The sequence below is a fragment of the Myotis yumanensis genome, unplaced genomic scaffold, assembly GCF_028538775.1.
Source record: "Myotis yumanensis isolate MYYU_CA2020_CCGP unplaced genomic scaffold, mMyoYum1.0.hap1 SCAF_3, whole genome shotgun sequence".
NCBI classification, from domain to species: domain Eukaryota; kingdom Metazoa; phylum Chordata; class Mammalia; order Chiroptera; family Vespertilionidae; genus Myotis; species Myotis yumanensis.
In genome coordinates this window covers 28,751,458-28,765,722 of record NW_027223754.1, presented here as the reverse complement: position 1 = coordinate 28,765,722, position 14,265 = coordinate 28,751,458, and the positions used below count along the sequence as shown (strand labels likewise).

General features: G+C 49.0%; 1 protein-coding gene across 1 annotated transcript in view; it reads left to right on the top strand.

The window, feature by feature from the left end:
* TFDP1 (transcription factor Dp-1) overlaps nt 1–14,265 on the top strand; it is a 48,183-nt gene that overhangs the window by 29,118 nt on the left and 4,800 nt on the right. Inside the window, exons 4-11 of the mRNA XM_070408541.1 lie at nt 2,745–2,854; nt 6,579–6,700; nt 8,024–8,189; nt 8,601–8,744; nt 9,491–9,559; nt 11,605–11,756; nt 12,489–12,655; nt 13,329–13,407. Coding sequence (XP_070264642.1) covers nt 2,745–2,854; nt 6,579–6,700; nt 8,024–8,189; nt 8,601–8,744; nt 9,491–9,559; nt 11,605–11,756; nt 12,489–12,655; nt 13,329–13,407 — 1,009 coding nt within the window. The remainder of the gene's footprint in view (nt 1–2,744; nt 2,855–6,578; nt 6,701–8,023; nt 8,190–8,600; nt 8,745–9,490; nt 9,560–11,604; nt 11,757–12,488; nt 12,656–13,328; nt 13,408–14,265) is intronic.

Sequence of the window (14,265 nt, the reverse complement as noted above, 5' to 3'; positions counted from 1 at the left end):
TTGAAGGAAATCAAGTAGATCTCTCTATGGGTAAGTCTCAAAAAGTGTAAACAGAGTTGCAGAATTCCTTGAATATATGTCATTTTCTAAAATTTTAAAGGGTCACACAGACATTTTTCTTGGATTCATATGTGGACAGTATGAAATGGACTGAATGCATCCATCGAGCAGTGATATTTGCAGGCGGGGCCCATCGGGGAGCAGGCGGGGCCGTCTGGGAGTGTAAGGTTAGCTCTACTGCTCAAGTCTCTTTAGCAAATACAATAAAATGGTAATGGTAATTCTAGGTGTACTGGAGTAAGACTGTTTGCAAAAACAGTTCTTTATACTTGAAGAGTTTCTCAATAAAAACACAAGGGAGAAACCCTGGTGGGAACGACAGATAGTGTCGGCAAGCAGATGGAAGAAGGGAGCCCTGGCCCCACCCACTTCTGCCTCGAAGATCTGCCGTTGCCCTGAAACCTCCTTGTTTCCCTGGCTGGGGCATAAAGTGGGAGTCCCAGATTGGGGCTCTGAGCTTGCTATTTTATGGAAAGACAGTAACCGTGGTTCAGGGGTGGTATGTGCTATGCCGTGTAGTGGGCGGCAGGTGTGGCTGGACCAGGTCTAACACTAGAAGATGACTGCCTGGGCCTGTCTGTTGATGTGTTGACTTCCATAAGTTTGATGTGCAACGTAAGCTTTAAAACAATGATGTCATAAGCACTGCCTGAGCTGCTGATGTTGGCAGTGTCTGTAATCTTTTCTTCAAATTCACTGAACATTAGAGAATCACTTGCATATTAAAACAAAACTAATCTTACCTTTTACAATGAATCAATTTAGTATTTTGGAAACTTATTCGTTATTAATCTATATGTGTGAATCTGAAAAGTAATATATTTAATTGTACTTTAAATCTTGGTGTAAAATAGAATAACTTTATTTTTGTCTTTTGAAGTATTTTTAACATATCTAAAACAATATTCAAAATGTTTGCTTTTGTTAAGATATACAGTTGTATGGAAAATAATATAATGCTATATAATAAAGAGGTAACATGCAAATTGACCATCACTCCAACACACAGGATGGCCACCCCCATGTGGACACAAGATGGCCGGCAAGGGAGGGCAGTTGTGGGCGATCAGGCCTGCAAGGGAGGGCAGTTGGGAGGGACCAGGTCTGAAAGGGAGGGCAGTTGGGAGCGACCAGGCCTGCAGGGGAGGGCAGTTGGGGGGGACCAGGCCTGCAGGGGAGGACAGTTAGGGGCAATCGGGCCGGCATGGGAGCAGTTAGGCATCGGTCAGGCTGGCAGGGGAGTGGTTAGGGGGTGATCAGGCTGGCAGGGGAGTGGTTAAGGGGTGATCAGGCTGGCAGGCAGAGCGGTTAGGGGCAATCAGGCAGGCAGGCAGGTGAGTGGTTGGGAGCCAGCAGTCCTGGATTGTGAGAGGGATGTCCATCTGCCCTTTTAGGCCTCATCGGGCCTGAACGAGCAGTGAGACATCCCTCGAGGGATCCCAGATTGGAGAGAGTGCAGGCTGGACCGAGGGACATCCCACCTCCCCGTGCACAAATTTCGTGCACCAGGCCTCTAATCTATATATATAAAAGCCTAAGTGACCGTTTGATGGTTCAGCTGTTTGACTGGCAGCTATGACATGCACTGACCACCAGGGGGCAGATGCTCTGACCAGTAGGCCTCATCGGGACTGGGCGAGACAGGCTGGACACGCCCTGGAACACTTCCTGTGGTCCCTCCCCGCCCCAATTGTGCACCGGTGCAATGGACCCCACTGGTGCAGGAATCTGTGCACTGGGCCTCTAGTACTTAATAATAATAATAATAATAATACAAGAGCAAACTCTGTGTTTCGTGTACTCACAACTGTAGACCTACTTTTGCCCCACCCTGCAGATCTCTATTTTTAGAGGAACATAAAAAATTCCAAACAGATACTTATTTACAGAAAATAAATTAAATGTTTCTGTTGGTTAGATATTCAGGTTGGTCAATTTCGGTTATTAAAGAGAAATTAATGTGTTTCTATGTAGCAGCAAAATTCATTGGTTATTGAATTTTGAAGAGGTCTGTTCTTTAAAATGCATGGATTGTAAAGGGTTCAGTGAAACTTTGGGCCAGGCTACATTGAAGACGATGCCTCACTGGTTATTTGGAGGTCGTCGTAATGCCGAACTGGGTGGAAATGAAGGAAAATGGCATGCCAGCCCCGTGTGAGGCCTGGTCGCAGAACCACCACTTCCAAACCCCGAGAGGACAGGTGGCTCCCAGCTGGTCTGCTTTAGGGAAACCAGAAGGGTCTCGCGGCATGACCCGAACAGGAGTCTCTCCTCTTCTCACGTGGTAAAGGCCCGGAAGTCATCGGAGCTCTCACCTGAGCGTATTCTGTTCTGTGATTGTCATAGAATTAGAGCCTTTTAAGAGCTGTTATCTCTACAGCCTGTAGTCCCACCAGCACATTCTGTAGATGGTCCGACAGGGGTTTGGGGCCGGTTGGTGATAAAGCCTGTGGGCACCTGAGCCCCGGCCCCAGAGAGGGGCTAATTGTAGGGAGAGCAAGCCGCTGTGTCCATCAGCCCCCCTTAAATGAGAGTTGAGCCTAGTAAAGGTGTGTGTTATTGATCCATAGATCTAAAATGGTAAAAGCGGGGAAGGACTTTCTAATTAGAAGCATCACTGACCTGAAACTCACTATTAGCCTTAATTCAGCAAAGAACTAACCTCTCGTTTCCTTGCGTTGCAGGTGTTGTGTCCTTAGTAGCTGTTCACCCCTCCACAGTAAACACGCTTGGGAAGCAGCTCTTGCCAAAAACGTTCGGACAGTCATCCAATGTCAACATTACACAGCAAGTGGTAAGGGGCCCCAGGTAGGGTGGGCTTGTGGGTTCGGGACCGTGGCCCTTAGGTTCCAGCTTGGGGTGTGGAGTGTGAGGTTTGCTTTTGCAGTTTCCTGTTGAATGCTCGCAATGCCAGGACGGTCGCCTTTCTTGGAGATCACAGGTGGTCTCCCCCATGCTTCTGTGTTCTGCTGCTGGCTGGCCTTCCCCTGTGTGCGGGGGACGGTGGGACTCAGCCCAGGCCAGGCAGCTTGCCCTGTCGCTCCGTGCTCCCTGCCGGTCCTGGATCTGCCCTGCAGGTTTCTTAGGTGTGCCATGGAGAGCTCAGGTGGAGCGACATGGAGCTGTGTGGGGGCTGGCTGCACCTTGGCTCTGGCGCTCCTTAGGGTGGATGTTACCTGCCAGGGAAACGAGGGTGGTGTCCGTGTTCAGGTCACGTGGGGTTAGGTCTCTGCAGGCTATCAGGGTACTGCGTGACAGGTGTGTCCTCGCCCTTGCCAGTTCTACGGGAGGGGCCAGAGGTGGAGCTGCTCTCCCAGGACTGTGTGGGCCCCTTACCCCATGTTGCCCCCACACCCCCCATCCGAACAGTTCCCCTCTTCCCACCATGACTCTGGTTAGGCTGAAGTCATTCCTACTCCTGGGCCATGCGCCCCTATGAGAAGAGAAGGGTGTTACCACTCACCGGAGCTTGTTCACATTCCGGGTGATCACCCTTGGCAGGTATATAATTGCTCCCTGTCACTTAGCCCCTCAATAAAATTTGGCCATGTTTGCTTAGCAAAATGGCTGTGATTTTTTTTTTTTCAAAGCAAGTAGTTTGTAGACACATTTGGCACATCCTAGTTTTTCAGTAAATGTCTTTTTGGTATAAAATAATATTCCATTTTATGTTTTAATTTATAATTAACATTTTGAAGTACTGTATATTATAGCAGAATTTAGCTTGGGAGAACCTCATTAATTATAGGAACAGTTCTATTTTTATTAAGTGTAAATAGTTGGGAAGAAAATAACGGGGAGATTTTCTGTTGGTGCACCCTAAACTTTGTCAGTCCAAAAGTTAAATCACTGATTTGAATCAAGCTGTTTTGGGTGGAGCCAGTAGTGGTAATTTATCTTTTGCAAAACCCCAGGACTGTGAATTAAAGCCTATACTTTGCAAATGTCTCTTAAAACGTTATATACCAAGGAATTAAAAACAAAGAGGACTGGCTGATTCTGACACGAGAGGTGAGACTTCATTGAACTACATGTGAGTGGAAATGTAACCTGAGGCTTGTTAGGTCTCTCCACATCACCTAATCGGTGGTCTGGGTGTTCGGCTCACGGCCCAGATGGAGGTGTTCCCCATGGGGCAAAATCTCCATGTAAAATAGTGAAAATTAAAAAGCAAAGAGAGAAAACCCGCAGGTGCTGCTGGCCTCCACTCCGCCACGAAGATGTAGGTGATGCCAGTGGGTGCAAGGAGCCCTCCTCGCTCACCTATCCTGTCATTTAGGAAGGCTGTTCGCACAGTGAGCAGTTATTGAGCCCTTGCTGTGTGCCTGGCCCTCTGGCTTTCCTTTCTCATTGCAGAACAATTGGTCTGAGGAAGAGACGCAGGTTAGGGAGAGGACAATAGAGAGGGCATTGGTCTCAGGGCCCAGCCCGAGTGTCCGGTGGGGCACTGACCCTGAAGTTAGGTAGCCCTCTTCTGAGCGGAGCTGCAGCACGTGCGGCCAGTAAGTCTTGCTGGTGCCCGCCCACGTGAGGTGTGGTGGCATCCTAAACCTACTCTCCTGGGAATGTAACCAGCGGGGTCCGGGAAAATGTGAGTGACAGGTTTCCATGTTTCCCAAACTGGACCACGGGCCTTAGCAGGTGTGCATTCCCCACCGTGACCCAGTGCCCCGTACATGGTAAATGCACGCACCTTTTTAACAGAAACAAAAGTTGCGCAAGGCATTCCTCCTCTCTGGGAGATTTATCTTCTCTATCCTGTTTAATTTTTTCAGAAAGTTCACTGATTTATTTGACTTCATGGCTTTTGAGTGAGGGTGATCTACAGTTTGAAAAACACTGTGATGAATCGCTTGTCATTGAAAACGTGAATGAAAAGAATGACATTCACTTGAGCTGTCTTTCTTCCCATGTTTTGTGGATCATTAACATTGACAGGTGACCTGGGCTTAGGGATAATTTACAAAGTGCCGGGTCAGCTGCCCCGGGGCCACTGCAGGTAACACACTTATCCCGCTAAGAAGGGGACTAGAAGGAGCGTCCAGCTTAAAATAGCCAGGCGGCAGCCACAGCAAGTCCCTCAGGCCACAGTTGACCCTCTGCCCGCCGGTGAGGCTGCCCTAGCATTCGGTACCTGATGTTAACATGTTCAGTGACATCAGGTTGCTGAGGCGCTTTGCTGTGTAGTAACTCAGAAAGTGTTTCTGAATGATTTCCTGGGCCAGTTTATCAGTTTTGAGAGAGTCAGGCAACAGTATCTTTGAAGAAATTGAAATTAGATTTTACTTATTGAACTATAATTGACATACAACAGAATATTAGCTTCAGGTGTACAACATAACGATTTGATATTTGTATACACTATGAAATGGTCACCATAATAAGTCTATATATTGGTCATCATATAGAGTTATACATTTTTTTCTTGTAATGAGAACTTTCAAAATCTGTTAGCATCTTTCACATATGCAGTGCAGCATTATTAGCTGTGCTGTACATTACCCCATGACATTTATTTTATAGCTGGAAGCTTGTACCTTGTGACCCCTTTCATTCATTTTGTTCACCTCCCCCCCCGCCCCAACCTCTGAGCTTAAAGTTTTTTTGGTTTATTTTTTTAGATTCCACATATAAATGAGTTCATACAGTATTTGCCAGAAAAGTTGGAATTTTACTTGGCTGTACAATGTCTGCATGTCCCCCAAGTTAATATTTTAATGTTAATTGATAGGACCACCGTTGTAAGTGCTTGTTAAAAGATGAAGCAACGCTTCCCTTTGGTGAAGAGATGGCTGTTGGGTGCTCAGCCAGCCGATGAGGGGTATGTTGGCCCTGGCACCCCAAGACATGGGCTTGTCCCAGGCTGTGCTGTGGGCATTGAGACCCCTTGACTTTGTTCCCAATGCTGATCGTTTCCTTTTCCCCTGCCCTGTGCTCTTTGGGGTGCTTGGGTTCCCCCCACAAAACCACCATTGGGATGGGCTTCCTGCACTCGGACAAGCTAAAGGCGCAACAGAGTCACCCTGTGTTCCTTTTCTTCTGAGAGCTATTTTCTGGTTTTGGCCTCATTTTAGCGCCCCTGAAGGATAGATTTTTATCCTTATCTATATCATTAAAAGGAACATAAAAGAGGGGAAATAGAAATGTGCTGAGTCCCCCCCAGAATTCTGTACCTGGGACATGTGATTTACACGCCTCATGGCTAAATGCACCTGCCCCGGAGGTGCACGCTGTTCTGCTGGCTTGTTTGTGCTGCCTGATGTTTCCTGCTGCTGTTGTGTAACTAGAGAAGATGCCTGAGGTTGACGAAGGGAAATAAAGACACGTTCAGAATAGCGTGGCCATATCGTCATAGTTCAAAGGGTCGTCTGTTGGGTTACTCACATTGTCATTGTTCTCTCTGATACCTGTGGTCATTGCCATTCAACAGCGGCTGTAGGTAATGAGAAATGATAAAATGGCAGCGTCGTATGTGGGAGATTTCTGATTGTGTTCTGAATTGTCTTTTTTGACTGTAGGTAATTGGTACGCCTCAGAGACCTGCAGCGCCAAACACTATCGTGGTAGGAAGCCCACACACCCCTAACACTCACTTTGTCTCACAGAACCAGCCTTCAGACCCCTCACCTTGGTCTGCCGGGTGAGCACATTGCCTAGAATTGTAACCCCCTAGCTCTCTGTGGCCGTAGGGGCTGATCGTCACGCCAGAGGATTTTAAATGTCCAATGTGTGCCCAGAAGAGATGTGTAGTCAAGGCACGCTTTTCCTCGTAAAGGAGGTCAGGCTGCGGGAGAGCCTCTCCCCTGTAGTTTTGGGGTGATGGTTATACTGTAAAGGGGAGAAGAGCTGCCCCCCTGTAGTTTTGGGGTGATGGTTATATTGTGGAGGGCGGGAGAGCTGCCCCCCTGTAGTTTTGGGGTGATAGTTATATTGTGGAGGGCGGGAGAGCTGCCCCCCTGTAGTTTTGGGGTGATGGTTATATTGTGGAGGGCAGGAGAACTGCCCCCAGTAGTTTTGGGGTGATGATTATACTGTGACGGGCGGGAGAGCTGCCCCCCCTGTAGTTGGGATGATGGCTATGCTACACTATAAGGTGTGGTCAGCTTTTGGGGGAAGAAGAGGAGGGAGCTGACCTTCGCAGTGTAACCCTGGCACTTTCCCTTGTCTGCACTGGAAAGTAACTTTCAGGGGATGACGTGTAAATGTGATGGACTCAGCAGCTTCACCCGCTGCAGCCACATGAAGCTGCCTTTTCATGGCGCTGGTCCCACCGGACGGCCCCACCACACTGTCACTTTGATCCTTTCTTCCACTAAAGCAAACCAATTTGAGAACAGTTTTATTTGAAGGTCAGCTTTGCGACTTTCTTTAAAAACTAACAAAGAGACAAAGCTATAAAATCATGTCTATTTTGGTTCTCAAGCAAAAATCATCAGTCCCCAAAGTCATCCAGTTAGAAACTCAGAACCGCCCTTTGCTTAATGTGGTGACTTAAAGTTCAGATATTTGGGTTCACTCCTAATCGGAAGCACACTCCGGTCTTCAGCACTCCCCTTGTCTGTTAGCTTAAATTTGCCCTGAGAAGTCCTAAATTTGCAGTAAAATTTTCATAATTCCTGATGTTGATGGACATTGTTTGAAGAAGCAGTGTTTAGTGTATTGATACCCATCAGATAGGTACTGGGTCCCTGTGGCCGTCTGCCCCATCTTCCCTGAGAGTTGAAGATACAGACATGAGGTCTGGCCTCTGAAGAAAGAAAGGAAACGTCGGACACCCACTGGTGGTGCCGAGTGTGCTCTTCGGAGACGGAGCCAGGTTCCCCTGCGGTCTGTGGCGTGAGCTCCAGCACCCGCGGGACTCGGGCCCCTGTGTAGGTTGCTAGCCCCTTAAGGTAAACGTGTCTTAATTCAGTGCTGCCTCTACGAATGCTAAGGGCATTACTTCTCCTTTGTATTTTTGAAGGAAACGCAACAGGAAAGGCGAGAAGAACGGTAAGGGCCTGAGGCACTTCTCCATGAAGGTCTGCGAGAAGGTGCAGAGGAAGGGAACCACGTCCTATAATGAGGTGGCCGACGAGCTGGTCGCAGAGTTCAGTGCCGCCGATAACCACATCTTACCAAACGAATCCGTAAGTTTGTGTGGTGTGGGTACGGGGCGGCCAGGAGTTACAGGCACCCCAGCACTGCACAGCCCACCGAGTCATTATTTGAGACACCTTCAGATGTACAGAGAGGTCCGAGAACAGTACAAAGGAGTTTTTCCTGACCCATTTGCAGATATGATGCCCCATGATCCCTAAATGATTTTGTGTGTGGTTCTGGCTCTGCCTGCCGGGCAACCTCCCCCTGCAGAAATGCCCCCTGGCCTGGCCCGGCTGGTTCCGTGAGGATGGGTTAGGAGTGGTGCCGGCTGCTGCAGTGGGTTTGTGTGACACGCAGCAGATTGACAGTGCACTTCCTTGAGTTCAGGGTCTAACGTGTAACGTTGATCTGTGAGCTGTCCTGGAGCGTGTGGAAAACTCCCGCTTCCCCTTCCCCAGGCTTATGATCAGAAGAACATAAGACGGCGAGTCTATGATGCCTTAAATGTGCTGATGGCCATGAACATCATCTCCAAGGAGAAGAAGGAAATCAAATGGATTGGTCTGCCCACCAACTCAGCTCAGGAATGTCAGAATTTAGAGGTACGCAGCTAACCTTTTGTGCTCATGTGTCCAGGTAGAATCATTCCTCCAAAGCAGGCGTTTTTGTCCGTAGCCTTGGTGCTGCTAAGGGTCTTACGCTCTCTGTGCCTGGCCTGGACCAGGTGGACAGGTTTGTCCTGGTTTCCCAGGGTCTCTGACGTTGGTGGGCTGTCGCGTCTGTGTGGGCTCTGCAGACCCTCACTGTGGGTGGGGAGGTGGTCAGACCAGTGAGGGCAGTGAACTCTAGTGTAGGTCAGTTCTGAATCCTAACTTTGGGGATTTTTAATAATTTGAAAAAATTTATATATTGAGTTGAGAGAGAGAGAGAGAGAGAGAGAGAGAGAGATGGAAACACTGATTTGTTGTTCCAATTACTTATGCACTCGTTGGTTGATTCTTGTATGTGACCTGACTGGGGATTAAACCCGAAACCTTGGCATATAGGGATAACGCTTGAACCAATTGAGCTATCCTGTCAGGACCCGGATTTTAAAAATATACTATAGCCATATGCAGAAAGTGAGAGAAGACGGGAGAAAAGTATGCAGATTTTGGATTGAAGAAAAACTTGCCTGTGTCTTGTCTCATGTGCCATGCTCTAGATTGGTCTGCTTTCCATCATTAGATTCAGGGTGAACACATTCTTCAAGAGCCTGCTTGGGTGACCTTGTGTTGATACGGGCTTTAAACTCTGCTGTATTAAACCAATTGCGATGACTTCTCGTATTGGTGGTTTGTTTTTGAAGGTAGAGAGACAAAGAAGACTTGAAAGAATAAAACAGAAACAGTCTCAACTTCAAGAACTTATTCTACAGGTAATGAAAGGCTTAACTTTGGAGGCAAGGTAATTTTAATGTCTTTAGTAACTTGCAATTCATTCTATTCCTACATGGTGAATAAAATCTCTGCTTTGAGGTTTTGGATGTGAATTTCATAAATATCCACTGGGCTCATCCTGTGAGTGTGTCGTTGATACGAACGATCATGAACATGGGCTTTGTGGCCACAGATTGTGTGAGCGTGAGTGTGTGCATGCTTGTGAGAGTATGCGAGCATGTAAGAGCACATGTACGAGCATGCATGCATGTGTGAGTGTGACCATGAGTGAGTGCATCACTTGTCACAGGGTGTCCAAATGGCAGGAGTGATAGCCCCTCAGGAAGGGAGCATGTACAAATTCTCCGGGGTGTATGTAAAGTGTGCTCTGAGTACCAGACCCCAGACCAGGGGTGTGAGATGCAGAGTGAGCTTGAGGTGGCAGTTACTGGTCAGAGGTCAGCACACATGGTCAGAGAACAGGTGTCACTGTGCCCATGTCCTGTCCTCTCAGACGTAGGCGGACAGTGAACTGTGTGGGCACCCCCTGGGCCTGCAGAGAGATCCCTGAGCATCAGCCCCAACCCTGTAGGGTCCTGAGGATGCATGTTCTGGGTTAGAAGCAAATACTCAAACACATGTGTAAGGATCTTGGTGGAGGGGGACTGTCTGGTCCCTAGACTGAGGCAGCACAGTGCTGGGGTTGCTGCCTGGGGCACGGGGCCAGCAGCCAGCAGAAGTGGTGATTGGTCAGTAAAGGGAAGGATGGCTTAGCAGCCATTTATTGAGATATTTGTGGACCCCAAGGGCAGCAAGGCCATGGGCCCTGTGGTCAGGTTGAAGGCCGCTGTGGAACCTTGGGAGCATGTGTCCAAAAACCAGAGGGTCAGGGGTATTAGAAGCTGTGGTAGCAAGACCCTTGGGGGTGGGGTCTGAGGACAGGCCTAGCAGTTGAGGTTGGAGATCTCAGAACATGGGAAAAGTCCAGGAGGGGTCACTGTGGGGCTTGGTACATCTGCCCCAGCGTCCAGCGAGCCCAGGGTCCACTGCAAAGGGTGTGTGCCTCGCCCAGGCCAGGCACGCTCAGCATGGGGACACCTTACTGTACTCTGGGTTACTCCATTGCCCCCGAAAGAGGGGGACCAGCTGAAGGGGTGCTTTGGCAGGGGGAAAAGTGGTCACAGCCAGGGATGCGGGGCAGAGGGGACTTGGGAAATGGAAGAGCAAATAAATGGTCACAGATTCTGCTGGGACAGGAGGTTGCCCCAGGCAGTGGCCCCTCTGGACTTCCAAGTTCTTCCACTCAGTTGTCCTCCAGAATGAATTGTTTTCTTTTTCTGCATCCATAGCACATCATAGCTACTTAAAAAAAAAATCCAAGTCGCTGCCTCTCTCCCACTAAGCCTGGAGCTCCTGGTCCCAGTGCTGGGCAGCTCGGCAGAAGGCTGGCTGGGGAGGGAGGGAATCCTCCTGGCTTTACATTAACAGCAAGAAAATTATCTTGAAGGTAAACGTCATTTCAGGGCCTGAGGCCCTGGCTTTCTGGCTTTAGGCCTCAAATAAGGACCCATGTCCCCAGAGGAGAGACCCTTTACCAGCAGGTTCATCGAGCGTTTCTGCTTTCCTGGGAAGCTACAGGTCCACAACTGAACGTCTGCCTTCTAAGGCGTGACACGTGGATGGGACAGGCGTGGGCACTCACAGACCCCTCCCCAGACAGGGGTGGGCGGACCATAACCTCCAGAATGGATGCATTTCTCCTCATCCTTCTCTGCGAGGGTGTTTCTGTCTAAATGGTGTGAGTGTGGGTCTTGGCAGTCTCAGTTCTCGGGGGATTTGGTTTTTTAGGATGCATTTCTTTGCTGGGCAGCTCACCGGGGCCTTCAGCCCCTCAGTTGTTTTCTCTGATCTCCCAAGGCGAGCCCAGACCCTCTTGCTGTCCTGTAGGGCCCAGGGAGGGTTTTTGAGGATGCCTGGGGAGAAGGTGTTAGGTTTGGTGGCGACTGATATGAGTCATGTGAGGATTGCTCATTTTTTTTTTTAGCAAATTGCCTTCAAGAATCTGGTGCAGAGAAACCGCCAGGCAGAGCAGCAGGCCAACCGGCCACCTCCGCCCAACTCGGTCATCCACCTGCCTTTCATCATTGTGAACACCAGCAAGAAGACCGTCATCGACTGCAGCATTTCTAATGACAAGTAGGTAGAAGGTTGTCTGTTGGCCCCACGGTCTCAGCTGGGAGTCTCAGGTCAGAAGTGAAGAATGCCACAGTCATTGGTGTTAACTGCTGGTCAATTTATTTATATAAGTATCTATAATTTTTAAATATAATCTTTTTAGCATAATTAATTTAGAAATTTGCTTCTCTTTTCCCTGATTAGGTATCTCTCTCTCTCTCTCATTTTTAAATATATATATTTTTATTGATTTCAGAGAGGAAGGGAGAGGGAGAGAGAGATAGAAACCTCAATGATGAGAGAGAATAATTGATTGCTGCCTCCTGCACGCCCCTGCTGGACATGTGCCCTGACCAAAAATACAACTGTGACCTCCTGGTTCATAGGTCGACCAGTGAGCCACCATGGCTGGGCAGGCATCTCTCTTTTAGAAGGAAAGTAAATCGCACCTGTTAGGATCGTTGTTAGGACAGCTGCTCAGACATAGCACAGCCAGTAGAGGGTGCTCACTGCTGGTCCTGTGGGGCAGGCAGGCAGAGCTGAGGGTGGGCCAGCCTGCCGGGATGTGCCCGCAGAGTGTGGACGGTGGTTAGCGATGCTGCCTGAGTCTCTCGGGTCATTGTTTCTGAGTTGATGGATTTTGTGAAGACGCCAGATGGAAGGGCACCTGAGGAATGGCCAGAGCCCCTGAACCAAGCATGGCCGTCTCCATCTTGCAGTTGGCACTTTTCTAACAGGGACTTTCTCCTCCAGATTCGAGTATCTATTCAATTTTGACAACACGTTTGAAATCCATGACGACATAGAAGTGCTGAAGCGCATGGGGATGGCCTATGGACTGGAGTCCGGAAGCTGCTCTGCTGAAGACCTGAAAATGGCAAGAAGCTTGGTGCCGAAAGCACTGGAACCCTATGTGACAGGTCAGTTGGCCCCGGGAACTGTGGTGGCCGAGTGGCTAGAGTGAGGACAGTTCCCTAGCCTCAGGCACCTGGCCCTCCTCTACTGAGGATGGCTCAGGTGTGCAGCACCAAGAGCAAGGACAGGTGGGGACATGAGAGGGTCTTGGGGACCCCAGGAATGGGTGTGGACAGCAGGATGGCCATCTGGCAGGCCCCTCCCCGCTAGGAATTCCTAAGTGGCATTTTGTGGATTTGGCCATGCAGCTTATACGATAAAGGTGTTGAGCCATGACTTCACCTTCCAGGTAGGGCCCCAAAAGGAAGAGAAGGAAATTCTTTGAGGAGTCTCATAGGCGTGGATGTGTCTCCTGAGGTAGCTGATAGGTCACTGCAGCAAAGTAAGCAGATGTTAGTCCTCCTCGCTCTCAGCTCTCGCTTTCTGCTATATGACGACATGAAGTTTCAGTGGAATAGCTTTGTTGTCACTGGTGACTACACAAAAATTAAGGACTTCCGAGCCTCCTTACAGAGGACTGGCCCCATGGTCATGCCCTGGAAGAGCAGTGCTGCTTCATGGCAGGTGGTGCAGTGCAGAAAACGCTGGGCCGGTCAGAGGTGTCTTGTTTCAGCACGAGCGCCCATTTCTTGTGGTCTCCGCTTGGTGATGTTTGCTTTATCTTCCTTCTCGTTTCAGAAATGGCTCAGGGATCACTCGGCAGCGTATTCCTCACATCAGCGGTTTCGACCTCTAACGGCACAAGGCTTTCTGCCAGGTGACTGACTGCAGTTCTGGGCAGGTTGGGTGGGCGGGGGGGCCACCTTGTCACCTGGCAACGGGAAGCTCCCGGCTTTCATATAAACAACCTCAGTTCCTCGGCTGTTGAGAATTGGACTTACTGTGCAGACAGTGGGGCCCGAGCCCTGGAAGCAGTGTCACCCCTCTCTCCTACCCCAGGGCACGTCACACACGCATAGCTTGTCCCCTGAGTGGAAAGAAGCTTTCTTACTGGTTTCTTCATCCTAAAAAGTCGCACACAGTGAAGTGGGGCTCAGGGGTGTATGAAGTGGGGCTCACTGCTGCAGCCCAAGTGACAGTATTTCTCTGTCATTTCTTCCCTGTTTTAACACACTTGAGGTCTCAGTGTACATAGATAATTTTGTTCTCTGCTTTTTTCTCTTTGCTTTCTACTGTTGTATTTTTTCTGTTAGTGAAGCTTTGTTACTTAAATCCGTGTGCATTTATCCTTTGACTGGCAGTCCCACAGAGAATTGTCATCCTAAGCATTTCTCCTAGTATTTTAAAGATAAAGATGGGTTTATTGACTTTTATATTGTATAACATTATACATTATGCATCTTACTTTATATTAATCCTAAGTATTAATAAATGTTTAATTTCTTAGAATAGAGGATAAATTAGCAGCTCGGAGGTTCAACAGAGATGGGATTGAGCTAATAACCTGCAGTGTGCCATGCCTTTGATGCCATGCTCCACAGCCTTTGAACAGGGCACTCTGGGTTTCTGTGTGACACAGACGAGGCCACAGGGTGGTCCCGAGGGAGCTGGGCATAGGCAGCGAGGGTTCGAGGCCCCGGGTCAGCTCTGGGGGAGGTTCCAGGCGCTGCAGCCC